Below are 14,092 nucleotides of genomic sequence, written 5' to 3'. Positions count from 1 at the left end.
TTTAACATTTCAACTTTTTGGAGACGTTCAAAAAGCATTTCCACCTTAATACAACATTAAAGACAATTTTCCAGATAAAGTTTTTTTCCTCCAAACTGTTTTATTTCATTTCAACCAAAATAAACCATCCAACTTTTCCGTCTCTTTTGGACTTCTTATCAACGCAGGGACACTGTATACTTTAAAGACAACATAAATACGTTGTGTCGCAACACACGCACACACACACACACAAAAAAAAAAAAGCATCTTACCAAATAAAACTGTTTCATAAAACACGTGAAGCAGTATTACCAGAATACCGGTAAATAAAAAAGAAACTTATATACAGACTTGGGCTTTGGGTTGTGGTTTGGACCCTTGGTCCTTCTCCACCGACTTGATGACGCCGACAGCGACCGTCTGCTTCAGGTCTCTGGCTGCGAAGCGACCTGCGGGAGACGAGAGGTCGTTTCGTCAGACAAAGACGTACAAAGTCGGCGCGGGGGAAACTTTGGAGTTGAAAACGGGAGGCCGTACCTAAAGGAGGGTACGTGAAGAAGCTCTCCACGCACATGGGCTTGATGGGAACCAGCTTGACCGTGGCGGCGTCGCCGGACATCAGCGTCTGAGGGTGGTCCTCCAGCTTCTTGCCCGTGCGCCGGTCGAGCTTCTCCCTCAGCTCGACGAAGCGGCAGGTGACGTGGGCGGTGTGGCAGTCCAGGACGGGAGAGTAGCCGGTTTTCACCCTGCCCGGATGGTTCAGGATGATCACCTGGAGGACAGAAACATCCATTTATTTATTTAAAAAGGGACAAGCCGAGTTTGTTTTTTTCTTTCTCCCTTCTGAACCCAACCTGAGCCTCAAAGCTGTGGACGTCCGACGGAGGGTCCTGCTGGGCGTTCCCGGCCACATCTCCACGTCGCAGGTTCTTCACGGACACGTTCTTGATGTTGAAGCCAACATTGTGGCCCGGCAGAGCCGTCTGCAGCCCCTGGTGGTGCATCTCGATGGACTTGACCTCTGCTGTGATCTTGGCGGGGGAGAACATCAGGGACATGCCCAGTTTGAGGACACCGGTTTCAATCTTGCCCACTGGGACGGTCCCAACACCTGGAAAAAAAAACAAAAAACAAAGGGGATGTGGGGGTGAGATTCTCTGGCAGACACACGGCTGCACACCTGGACTTCATGCAACTGATTTGAGGCCTGAAAAATCAAGGATGCGGCAGCTCGAGTCAAGACAAAACGCTGATTCAAATTACAGGACCGCAGTTTACCTCCAATTTTGTACACGTCCTGCAGAGGTAACCGCAGTGGCTTGTTGATCGTGCGCACAGGTGGATGAATCGAGTCCAGGACCTCAAGCAGAGTTTTCCCACTTGCGATCCCTTCCTTTCGTCTCACTTTCCAGCCTTGGAACCACGGCATCTGCGCACGCACACGTCACTTATTAAAAAAAACTTACTGCACATCAACTTCAGGGTGATTTTTGTTGTTGTTTTTAATCCGGAGACACCTTTTACCTTCTGAGTGGCCGTGATCATGTTCTCCCCGGTCCAGCCGGAGATGGGAACGAAAGGCACAGCCGCGGGCTCGTAGCCGATCTTCTTGAGGAAGCCGCTCACGCCCCGCACCACCTCCTCGAAGCGGTTCTGGCTGTAAGGCGGCTCGGTCACGTCCAGCTTGTTGACGCAGACGATGATCTGCTTGACGCCCAGGGTGTAGGCCAGCAGCGCGTGCTCTCTGGTCTGTCCGCTCCGGGACACACCGGCCTCGTACTCGCCTTTAGCTGCGGAGACCACCAAGAGGGCGACATCAGCCTGAAATGACATTCATGACATTTTTTTTTTTTTTTTTTTTCCTTCTTCTTCCATAGGATAAAAAAAAACACGACGTGCACACAAGAAAATAAGTGGTGCTTGTTTTTTTTAATAAAATTATTTATTTATTTTTAACCTGTGACGTCCCGGTTATCATGTTTTTGATGAAGTCCCGGTGGCCCGGAGCGTCGATGATAGTCATGGTGTATTTTTGAGTGCTGAATTTCAGCAGCGAGATATCGATGGTAATCCCTCGCTGGCGCTCAGCTTTCAGCTTGTCCAACACCCAGGCGAATTTGAAGGAGCTCTTCCCCATCTGCAAAAAAAAAACAAAAAAAAAAACGACAAGTTCAACGACAGTTTTAACATTAAAAGAGCCGTTTCGTTCCCGTTTCGTTCCCGTTTCGTTCCCTCACCTGAGCCGCAGCTTTCTCAAACTTCTCCACTTTTCTTTGATCGACGCCTCCACATTTGTAGACCAGGTGTCCGGTGGTGGTGGACTTGCCGCTGTCGACGTGGCCGATGATCACCACGTTAACGTGAGCCTTCTCTTTCGCCATGACCGGAGGTTTGGAGGTTTGGTAACCCCGGGGTCGAGTGATGATTTTTTAAAGTTCAGGTAAACTGGAGACCTCAGACAAGAAAGAGATCACCGACGTGACTCTTTCAAATTCTTCTATCAAATAGGTCTGACCGGCCTCGTTCGCGAGGCCTTTATGGGTCTCGCATAACTGGAGACAGGTGTGCTGCTTAATTAACCTTAATTGGTGTCAATTTGTGAAAAGAGCAAAACAAAATATATATATATATTTTTTTTAAAAGCTTGAAGAATTCTTTAGAAATATTTCTTGTGGACAACAGTGAGAAGTGCTGAAATTAACAAATGTTTGATGAGCGTGCAGCGACCCGCCGGTTCAGGACTTCAACCGCGGAGCTCCTCCTGAGCTCAGATTACAAACAGGTGTGTCGCGTCATCTGGAGCCGGGAAGCCTTTGAAGCAGCATTAATTCAGCAGCCTCTCCCTGTTTATCACGCAAGCAACGATCGGCCACGAAAGCATTTGAAGAGAAACCAAAACAGAAATAGAGTTGTGCTGCTGATTGAGGAGTTTTTTTTTTGTTTTTACGCGAGCTGTTGAGGCTCAAATATGAGGGTAAAGATATTACTATTATTAGATAGTAGAAGAAGATGCCGTCACTAATGGTGCAAAACAAGAAAAAAAACAATACTTGGTTTCTAAATTTGTTCTTTTATTTTTATGGGTAGAGGCAGATGGACTGATCCCCGTAGGATCTACAGTACAGATGCAAAGTGTTGTTTTTTTAAATGTCAATAGAGTTGAGGCCATAACTAAATCAATTAAAAATCAATCCTTTACCTCCTGTGCTCTTAGTATGACAATATTTTAATTGCTGCTGCCGTTACATACATGCATGAACATCTCTTGACTTCAAAATATATAGTCTATGCATATATGATTCACATTATGGACACCGCTCAAAACATGCATTGTGATTTGCATGAGTAAATAGAAGTGTCTAATATTTAGATAGTTGTTCAAAATATCTTAAAAATAGCCCATAAACCATCTTGCATTACATTACCTGTCATTTTCGATATTAGGTGGTCCTGGTATTACTTTGGATAAGATCAAAACCAAACTTTGTGGTATTGCCCAACCCCTATTTATGAATTATAACTGTCAAAAATAATTAATAGCGCGAATTTCTTGTCATATTCAATCAATCTGTATTCTGCATTTTTTTTTTTTTCCAGATTAGGTGAAAGTAAATTGAGCATAAACAGGCAATCATTAATTAGGAGTTCATATAACCTAACAGCGCCTCCTGGAGGCTCTGAATTAGCTCCTTGCCCAACGACACTCCGGTAGAGTAACTTAAACCTTTTGACGTGGTTCAAAGACGTTATTCCTGAGCTTCTTCTGACGTTTAAAAAAAAAAAAATAATAATAATAATCCTAATTTAAACGGCGGTAAAACATTATTTCCACGCTAGTTCAGTCTGGTGAAAGTGATAGTTGAAAAAACTCAGCGGCTGTCAGCCGAACGGGCGGGGCTTAACCTCCAGCGAGGGAACTGCCCCCGTCCGCGCTTCAAGGGGGATGAAACCAAACTCCCCTCTCGTTTGACGGCCAGTGTGACGCCGGGCGACCAACCCGGAAACAGCGGCGGCAAATCGGTTTTCTTCTCCTTTCAGCTCCGCACCGCTGTTTCAAGCGTGGTATCCAGACATCGACTCCCGTGTTTTGCCTGCGCGCATCAAAGGTAAAAAAAAAAAAAAACAACCAAAAAAAAAAGCATTAATTACTACTTTATCTCCACTCTTTTTGTTATCTTCTCTGTTACCCACCGGTTGCCATTCAACCGGAGCTTGTTTTGAGTGTTAAAATGTTGTTCCTAGAAAAAAAAAAAAAAAATCTCAAACGCGTTCAGGTGGAGTCAAACCTCACGTATTGTTAAGTTATTATCAAATTAAAAAAAAAAAAAATTAGTGGGAAATATCCGGAGTAATGTGCGACATCCTCGACGGACCGTTAACTTCCCCTTTTTTTTTTAAGAGCTGGTTTCTTCAGAGGAGACGTTTAGGCGACACCGCGAGCTGGATTTGTCTCTTTTAATTGGCCGGAGGCAGTGAATGTTACACGCGTGGGCCCGCGAACGCATCACCGACCGCCGGCTATCAGCTGTGTTTGTCCGTACAGCGAGATTATGGGCACGGTTTTAAACTAACCGTATGGCTTGGATTAAGACTGCTCGGTCACATGCAGTATCATCAAAGCTGCATTAAAGGAAATGCACATACTGACAGCTGGGGCAGGTTTTTATATATATATATATATATATATATATATATATATATATATATATATATATATATATATATATATATATATTTGGGCAATTTTTAAAAGTGTGAATCCTGCAGTGCAGGTTCAGAATAAGTATTAAAAATCATTTACTTTGGTAAAAGTAGCATTACTACAATATAAAAATGGTCTTTTAAGACTTCCCCACACCTCAGTTACCAGAGCGGTTTCAGGAGAGGAAATACAGGTAGAAAAACATAAATACACTTTTTACTTAACACATATCAGTGGTGGAAGGTAATTAATACAGTTAAGAACAAATGTGAGGTATTTTTACTTGAGTATTTCCAGTTTATGCAACTTTATACCTGCACTCCCAATAAATCAGAGGTAAATATTGTACTTTTTACTTCACTACATTTGACTGACAGCTGTAGTTACTTTGAAGATTGCAGTTTTTTCATTATGTGTTGAGAAAAATCGTTTGCTTTTTAGGTTTGTACCATATGATATGTATTAAAGCATACATATTCTACAAGGAAAAGTCCAAAATTCAGTAAAAGTGCAAAAGTTATTTTTATTACTGAAGCAATAAGATGCAACCATCGATTTAATGTTGCAGTTGAATATGATGTGTAGTTTAACTTACTGCATGCTTTATATGCTTATTATAGTGTCGTTGTTTTGTTTTTTTTGTTTTTTAAATGACTGGTAGCTTCAGTTATCAAATGTTGTGGCACAAAAAGAAGCGTAAAAGTTACTGGCTTACAATCCACCACTTTGTTCCTGCGATCTACTGAGACGACACCATTTGATTTAAAACTGGCTTACTGTCTTTGCATCACTTGTCTGCACGATCGCAGAACCGTAGCACGGAAGTGCGTGTCGTTTCCTTTCCGCCCAGTCTCGACATAGGTGCCCGAAAGTGGAAGTGAAAACGTCCAGAGCGACGGATTTCTTGATGGCGTGCCAGGAAAGTGTCTCAACGGTCTCACGTTCTCTACTGGTGCATATCCATCTATCTATCTATCTATCTATCCATCTATCCATCTATCTATCTATCTATCTATCTAGCTATCTTTAGACAACGAGACAAGTAGCCGCTCTGTAGGCAATTCAAAAGTTACTCCCAACCACTTTGACCACTACCTTTCAAGATGGCAGAATTGATGTCATTGCATGTCAGGTTGACTCGTGCTTTTAGTTTGTGGCTATTTACGGTGACTTTTAGTTTCAAAAACAGAACTATCACCTCAGGCGTGGCTCTAAGAAGGTGTGTCTGTGTGGCGAAGTGGGTGATGAGGCTCCTCTGTGCATCTTTTTGCGTCAGTCAATCTGGTGTGAAAATCAGTCCACATCTCAGATCTTTGTGGCAAACCAGATACAGTTGTGAGAAAAGAAAAAAAACCCAAAACAATTCCTCCAGGTTATCTGAGTTTTTTTTTTACTCACTTGCGATTTGCTCCTCTTCAGTCTCGACCTCTGAAGACGAGCTGAAAGACTTGACGGTACCTGACTGGCGCGATAAGATGTTTAAACTTGTCCCGATCCCTGTCTGTTCCCTGTGAACGGATCGAATAACAAATGAAGAAATCTCTCCTTTTTTGGAGTGTAAAAGTCACGGCAGAATTAACGTGAATTGCGTGAGGAATTTTACTGAGGTGAAAAAAAAAAACCACTCGCGACAAAGAACATGAAACCTGGTGTGAAACTTTTTTTTTTATGGGTTCAGGAAGTTAAATGGTGAGCGTTTTTCTCAATCTTGGTTTGTGAAAGAACCGTGAAATGAGAATATGGCTCGACAAATTGCAGTTTAATTCGGGTCTGGGCTTGCATGTGTGCTCCGGCTTGACCTTTCTTACAAATTTAAAGCTGCTGTTCGTCACCAATATCATTGTAAATAAATGTTATGAGCCCTTCAGATTAGGAAACTGTATATATATTTTTCAGTTTAAAACATTTTTATTGAGGTGTAATGTGGTAACCGATGCTGTGGTAACCGATGCATTCTCTTTTGATTGTCTGGCTTTTTATGTATTACTCAATCCAATTCTGCTTTTTGTGTGTGTGTGTGTGTGTTGCAGACAATGCGATCAAAAAGAGTCATAACATAAAAAAAACAAAAATAAACAAGATGCACCTCTCTGATCTGATCCACTGAAACCGTGAGCTCCAGAGCGAGCCCATGAGAGGATGATTCTCTGCATGCTTTCTCCTGCAAAAAAAAAAAAAAAAAAAAGAAAAGTGCTTTCTAGTCCGGGCAGTCGTGGCTACCTATAGCTGGTGCGATAGCGCGAGCGTGGAGAGAGCGTGGTGGTGGTTAATGTGAATTATTGATGATGTTTCCAGGCGTGTCCCGCGGGGCCTCGAGAGGCAGAAGCTGCTCAGGTGTATTCTCGTCACAGGTCTGCAAACGGGCCACGTCAGAACGAGGAAACATTTTATTTATGATTTGAAGAAGGGGGAAGAGAGAGAGAGAGAGAGAGAGGAAGCACTTAAGTTTAAGTTTTAGGGAATGCATTGTTGACATGACGGGAATGTCATGCCCCCCCCCCCCCCCCCCGCCCCCCGCCTCTCCCAACACATGCAGCCTGCTCCCTTGAACACACCCCGTGTCACTGACCCGTCGGCTTTCAGGTTGGGTTACTGCAGTTATCGCCGGTATGAGGTTCCCTCTACTCTCCAGCTGACACTCGGACGACGTGATACACTGCGTTCCCGGCAGCGCGCCGAACGCCCGGTCGAGCCGAGTCATTGTTGTAACGTGTTCGGCTCGTGTGGAGTTGTAACGCAGCGTGTGACGAATACTTGAATATGTTTCATGATACCAGCTGTGCGAGTCAAGTCAAATTTGATATTGTAATTCAAGATGTCATTTTCAGATTAGTATCACTAAGCTCGGTACGGGTGTGCCGTATTACGTCCTCGCGGTTCCTCATTTGGTAATGATGGCATTATTCCGACTTGCTGATGTGATCTTACGTCATTTTATTACGCAGCGTAATGGCGCAACGTAACGTGACGACACGCAGCGAGCGAGGAGTCGGGCTCCTCTCCATCCGCCGGTAACGACTCAGCCCGACTCTCGTCCGTCCGAGGTCATCCGTTCTAATAGAACTGAGGCGATACTAAAAGGGGACGCAAAAACACCGCAGGCCTCTGATCGGTCGGAGAGAATCGGCACGATCTTTAAACACTTCTTGCCGCGACAAACGGCCACAAAAAAAAAAAAAAAAAAAAAAGGTACAGCGCAGACTCGAGTACAGCGTCCCCTCCGTATCCTGCGTCCGTTCCTGTAACGTTTGGGATGACGTCGTGATGGTGTCACGCGGCATCCCGAACAGGAAGTGTTAGTTAGTTAGTAGCTGCAGTGGAAAATTACATCCAGAGAAGTTGCTGCCTCCAAAAGCGAGTACTCGAGTAAAGTACAACCGGTTCCCAGCAGCGGAAAAGAGCCTTTTGCTCCTCCCCCCCCCCACCCCCAAAAAAAAGGGGCGGTGGCCAAAAGCTTTTATGTTTAAGATGACTTAACCAATCTAGAACACTTTTTGTAGTTGCGATTATATATTTTTAAAGTAAATAATACAATTTTTAATAACATGAGCAACCGTGTGACATCATGCAAGCGCTTTGAAATATAACTACATGTTTAAAACCACAGGTCACACACACACACACACACACACACACACACACACACACACCCCCCGCCTGTATTTCATGTACTGAAGTGAGCATGCATAGCTGTGGCGTCTTATGCGGAAAGGAGCTGTATTGATCCCTTTCCCTGGCGTAATGCTGTTTGTGCAGTTATTTGGATTAACTTCCTCTAACTGATCTGGCCTGTTCAGCATGCCGCTCTAACACCATTATCATGACCCGGCTTAATCCAGGAGCTCTGCCCACTTCGGCATCACTCACTTTCAGGAATGTTTTTTTTTTTTTTTTTTTAGCCATACTGTGTTACTAAAAAGGTACTTGACTCATAATTGCAGTATTATTCTTTTTTTTTTTTTTATTCATTCACTATCTAGTTAAGTGCGTTGCTTTGTTTACAGTTATGGAAAGTTCACTCTTCGACAATTGGCACAGACATGAGTTCATGGACTGCTCTGTGCTACGAGAAATCTCGTTTTGCCTCTTGAGTGCACACAATTCTCCTTTCCATCGCTTTTGCATGTCTGCTCTTGTCCAGAAGCAGATCAGAGTTTGACTTGCTTGAGTCACTCGGCAGGAAAAGCTGACTTGTTCTGCACCCGGCTGAATTATTAGCGAGCCGACGTTTAGATTTATGGCATGGATGTGTCATAAATGAATCAGATGATTGTCCGTGTTCTCTAAAAAGGCAGCATTGGCTTTGACTGATTTCATGGATTTCACTCTCTTTGATTACATCCGTTTGACACTTGAACATTCCCCTCATCTTATCTTAATCTCTTTCGGTTTGCGTGGCCTTTCGCAGCCTCTTTGTTTTGTTTTTCTCCGCAAGACACTTCTGCTTAAATATAGCATCACACGCATTGCAAACAATGCTTTGATTTCATTTGCTGCCGTGTGGCAAGCGTCACCATAGTCGCTGCCGTTTGGCCCACAGACAGATTTGTTTGTGTGCTAAAAAAAAAACACATGACGACTGGTTTTTTTTCTCCCTATGAAACGAGTTAGAGAGAGAGAGAGAGAGAGAGAGATGGCGGTGGGGGTTTGGCTTTGGTGCTTTGTGCTCGACTGCTATACTTTTGATACGTGTGTGTGCGTGCGCGCCGGTTTCTGATTTGCAGCGCTGGCCGCGCAGGTCGACTCGAGCATCCCTCTCAACCGTCTCACTTCCGTGCTGTGATGTTGGCTTATCTGAAGCCCTGAGCGAGAACATAACGAGAAGAGAGAGCAGCCTTGTATCTTCTTCCTCCTGCAGGCAGACGGCCCGAAGGCCTCCGACAGGATGCTTTCATTTAATGATGTGCAGCAGCAGCGTCTTCGGAGTAAAGAGCAAAGTGGGTTTCGCATTGAATCTCCCAACATACGAGCTATAAATAACGTGGCCTACTCGAAAGAAGGGGAAAAAAAAAAAGAGGAAAAAGCTGTGACCCTGCGTGCTCCTGCCTCCACACCTTTCACACATGCACAGGAGAAAAAAACAAAAAAAAAAACAACCTTCGGGGCAAAGAAAAATCTACAGAAGACTCTCGAGCGTTGAGGATTTTTTCCTTTCACGGACCCTCAAAGCAGATTCGGCGATCGTTCCGCCTCGTTACAAGAAATCACGAACCTGTGAAATCATCAAAAGCGCGCGGTGACGATTTCATTACAGCTCGTTAAAACCGTGAGATCCTCGCGTGGCCGCCCGCATGTCGGCGAACACGTGGAGCCGGCGCGTTACCACAGATGGCAAATCAGCATGCTAGAAAATTCAGTGGGTTGGTTTTTTTTGCATGAAACTGTTGCTGCGCTGCCCCCGCACCCATCCTCCATCCTCCTTCCTCTTTCCTCCGTCCTCCACCCTCCGTCCTCCACCCTCCCCTCGCCCAAAACCGTCATATAAACCTGTTTTGTCCCACTCTCAACATTTATTTAAACCCATCCTAGGCACATTTTACATACATTATACAATACATTACAAGTTGTCATGGCAACCCAAGTTTTAATGAAAGTTTCACTCGGTGGTGTTGAGACCACAAGGACTGATTTTCTTTTTCTTTTTTTTTAAATGCCAGTGTTATTTACCTCATTTTGGTCGTCATCTTCTCGCACACACACACAAGTCTGAAGGAATCCTCTCTGTCTGTGTATAAAATGACTTTTATTTTCACAATTACATACTAAATGCTGTATAAGTGTAAAACTCTCCGCTATACAGCCTTGAATTTTACAGTTATGCACCCAAATTAACTAAAAACAAATGAAAATTTGTATTACTGCAACCGTATGTCTAAATACTGATGTAATTTTAGAGCTAAAGTGTGTTTTATATATATATATATATATACATAAATGGACATTTTCCTCTGGTGTGAGTGAAAGTCATTCTTTGGACACCATGACCTGCATGACAAGGTCCATTGGCTTTGGGTATTTCTGATTGCATCGCGCAGGTTCGTTCCCAGGCACTCGAGGGTCCTTTCAAATCTGTGGCCTTAAAGGTTATGAATGAAAATGAATCTCCAACCTTTTGAAGCAGCGGTCAAAGAAATAATCCGGAGGCGACGAGGTCCGTCTTACAATTCAAATTTGAAGCCGGTGCGAGCGAGAAGACCTGAAACGGGTTTTAAACAAATGAAAATGTGCACGTGTTCATTTCCACGGCAACCTGGTAACTTTATATCTGCTGAATAATCTCGATTGTGCGATGTGGATGTAAACATACGATTGACAGAAGAAGGAAAAGAAGATCTGCCTTCATCCATGTGCGTGACAGCTGGACGCGCCCTCATATGGAGATGCTATCGATTACCTCGTGACCTGCTCTGCACTCAGATGCAGCACATGTTGGGTTGTTTTGTTGCACACGCAGTCGGCAGCAGGGCCACACATGCTGGCCCGCCTTCACCGAGCCCTTTGTCAGTGTCGGCTTACTGCTCCGACAAACCGAGGATGCGAGTTTACTACTCTGATCGTCGCCGCTCGTGATGTGTTTTTTTTTTTAACATGAAAATCGTCTCAAACATTCCCGATACAAAAAAACAACAACAAGAAAACCCGTTGAAATCCAGTTTGGATATGTAGGCGACGAGGAAGCGACGAATCAAATTTAAGGAAATAAGAAGCACGGCAGGAAGTGAGCATTCAGTTTAGAGAATGAAACCATTACTTTATTGCCTCTCTGACTGTTTAACATAAGCATGCTGTGTGTTTCTTAAACCGTAACATCCTTCCATTACTCATCTCCTCCTCTGACTCAAACGACTCCTTTCAAACCTTTTGTTAGGTTAAAGAACTTCTCACGTGACGAGCCGACACGGCCGAGGTTGAACACCAAAGCCTCCCACCCCACCCCACCCCACCTCCCTCACCCCCACCTCCCCCACCCCCACACGTGTGACACCGGGGGAGCTGTGCTGTAGTTTTTTTTTTACTCTGATTGCCTGGATGTAATTGTTGCTTGGAGGAATGAGCAAGGCTGAATCACCACACACGCACACACACACGCGTGCACACGCACATACGCACACGCTTCTGAATGATCTCATCATGTGGCTCTTCTTCTTTTTTTTTTTTTCCCTGCAGCAGCACTGAGCTGAATGACAGCGGGCCTACATACACAGCGCGAGGCCATAAACCTCAAAAGCACGAGGACGGTTGGGAGCGGTGGTGTTGTTAAGCACGTAATCGATTTTATAGCAGACTGGAAAATATATATATATATATATTTTTTTTTTTTTTTTTTTTTTTCAAACAAAACGGAGATGGAGAGCTCTGATTTATTATATTAGCTGTGGAAGAGATTAAAGCAGCGTTGAAAAAGCATTCACTCTGCTGCAGGAATAGAAATGTAGGTCAGACTGAAATATCTCAACTATTTAATGGATTGTCGTGAAATTTTATACAACTCTTATGTTCCTCTTCCATTTTTGTTTGTGACATCGCCGACACTGACGCGTTGATGAAGTTTGGGCGCTCAGGATTAGTCGTACCGACTCCGGTTGGATTCCTTAACTTGCCCGTCAGGTCGACCGAACTAACGAGACTCCCATCAGCCTCTGCTCTGCTTCCTGTCTAGCGCTAATTTGCAAATGTTAAGCATGACGACATGAATGTGGCCAAACATTATACTTGCTAATTTCAGCTCTGTTAGCATTTTCTTTGTGTGTGTGTGGGTTGGCATGTAGCGCAAAAGCTCTACTCACAGAAATGCTAACTTGACTCTTGTTTAGGTCAACACTCCTGCTGAGCCTCAATTCATGCACTTCTTTTAGTACACTTCCATGTTCGCGTACACACGCGTGTTAACGGGGCACTGCTGTTCTGCACTTACCGGAAATGACTGTAACATTTGAATGCCACACCCATAAACATATCTGCTGGCTTTGTTTGGTTATTTGACCTAAATATGAATGTTGTTTTTGTGTCCTATTTGAAGCACACAAATTAAAAAAAAAAATTCAAATGCTCATAGCTTCAATCCAACAGCAGTACAGTGGTAGTTTTGTGTGGGACATACACAAGTAAGTACCAAGTACCAAAAATTGTCAAGTACTTAAAGGTGCCATTGAATGCTTCCTCAATTTTGCTGACTTCATTTGTTTTGTATTTATGCAAAGTTTATGAGACTGATGTTCTTAAGAGAAGAACATTTAGGAGGTTTGGTGGCTTTTCTTCCTGAAAGTAAGAGAAGAATTAATGTCAGACTTGATTATCTTACGGGACCGGGACTGGAAAAATGACGAGTGCCAAGAACTAAAAAAAAAAACTGACCGAATCTTTCTCAACTTAAACTTTTTTTTTTTTTAGTTCGAAGTACGTGATGTTATAAAAGCAAAACACGAATTGCTCCCGTGATTTAATACAAGTCTGTTGAAGCGTGAGAAGGATTTTTAAATGTTAATATTCTGCTCCAAATACCGCAGGCTTAACCGCAACCTCTGAAACCTTGTGTGCTTAATCAAGCACCGATTTGGCCGTATGTCGTGGCCCCCAGCTGTAGATGTGCTGCATAATTGACTCCCGTGATGCCCTGCCACAGATGTCACCTGTGACACGTCCCCTGTGACACGGCGCCTCTATTGGATTCGGAGCGAGTCGCGGTCCCTCTTCTTTTTTTTTTTCCAGGTTCACAAAGATGGTTTTTTTTGTATTTATTATTATTTCAGCATTCAGTTGTCGTTTTTTAAATTTTTTTATGCCCTTTTCACGGTGTCTTATTCCATCATGTTCCCTTCCGCCGCAGCTCTCACCGTTCTAGTTTTTTTTTTTTTTTTGAAGTTTCAGGGTTTGAAGTCTGATCACATTCACGCATGACCAACACCGCCGCTGTGGCCGTGCATTTGTATGCAGTCCGGCGAGGGCAGAGATGCCTTGGTCCTAATGGTCTCAGTCTACTGAGCTCGTCCTCTCTGTCAGGGCAGCACAACTTGCAAAACGAGCCGGTGGTTGCAGACAGTGTTGAATCCTAAAACGGCACTCCTCCCTTCCCTCAGACAGAAACGCAATACTTTAATCATATTTTGATCTGCCCATTTAGTTCGAATTAAGTTTTTTTGGTTGTTTTTGTCACATAAACGTGAGCTGGATTGAGTCAATTGTGTCGTAGCTGCGTAACGGGAGGAAGCGGGGAGCCTTGTCGAAAACCTGAGCTGAATCAGAGGAAGTGTTACACAATAGGAAGTGGTCTGCTTTTTTTCTTTTTTGTTTGAGTCTGCTTGTTCCATGTTTTTTTTTTATAGACTCTACAATCAGCCTGTATTTCACACGAGGTAGATACAGTAGGCCAGAAGAACACTGAACGTGTTATCTGAAGTCTCTGGTAAC

At 43.7% G+C, this 14,092-nt stretch overlaps 1 protein-coding gene across 1 annotated transcript; it reads right to left on the bottom strand.

Annotated features, from left to right (window-relative positions):
• Positions 1 to 2,389, bottom strand: eef1a1l3 (eukaryotic translation elongation factor 1 alpha 1, like 3). Its single transcript, XM_069159635.1, has 7 exons — positions 2,220 to 2,389; positions 1,940 to 2,119; positions 1,507 to 1,803; positions 1,261 to 1,411; positions 837 to 1,093; positions 520 to 754; positions 1 to 431 (listed from the first exon to the last, which is right to left on the bottom strand). The coding sequence occupies exons 1-7, from the start codon at positions 2,361 to 2,363 to the stop codon at positions 322 to 324; spliced, it is 1,374 nt and encodes a 457-aa protein (XP_069015736.1). The 5' UTR covers positions 2,364 to 2,389; the 3' UTR covers positions 1 to 321.
• Between the last annotated feature and the right edge of the window lie 11,703 nt (positions 2,390 to 14,092).

This window comes from Embiotoca jacksoni, unplaced genomic scaffold, assembly GCF_022577435.1.
Source record: "Embiotoca jacksoni isolate LCO1_2020_lvr unplaced genomic scaffold, fEmbJac1.0.p SCAF_25, whole genome shotgun sequence".
NCBI classification, from domain to species: Eukaryota; Metazoa; Chordata; class Actinopteri; family Embiotocidae; genus Embiotoca; species Embiotoca jacksoni.
This window is presented reverse-complemented; position numbering and strand designations above follow the sequence as displayed.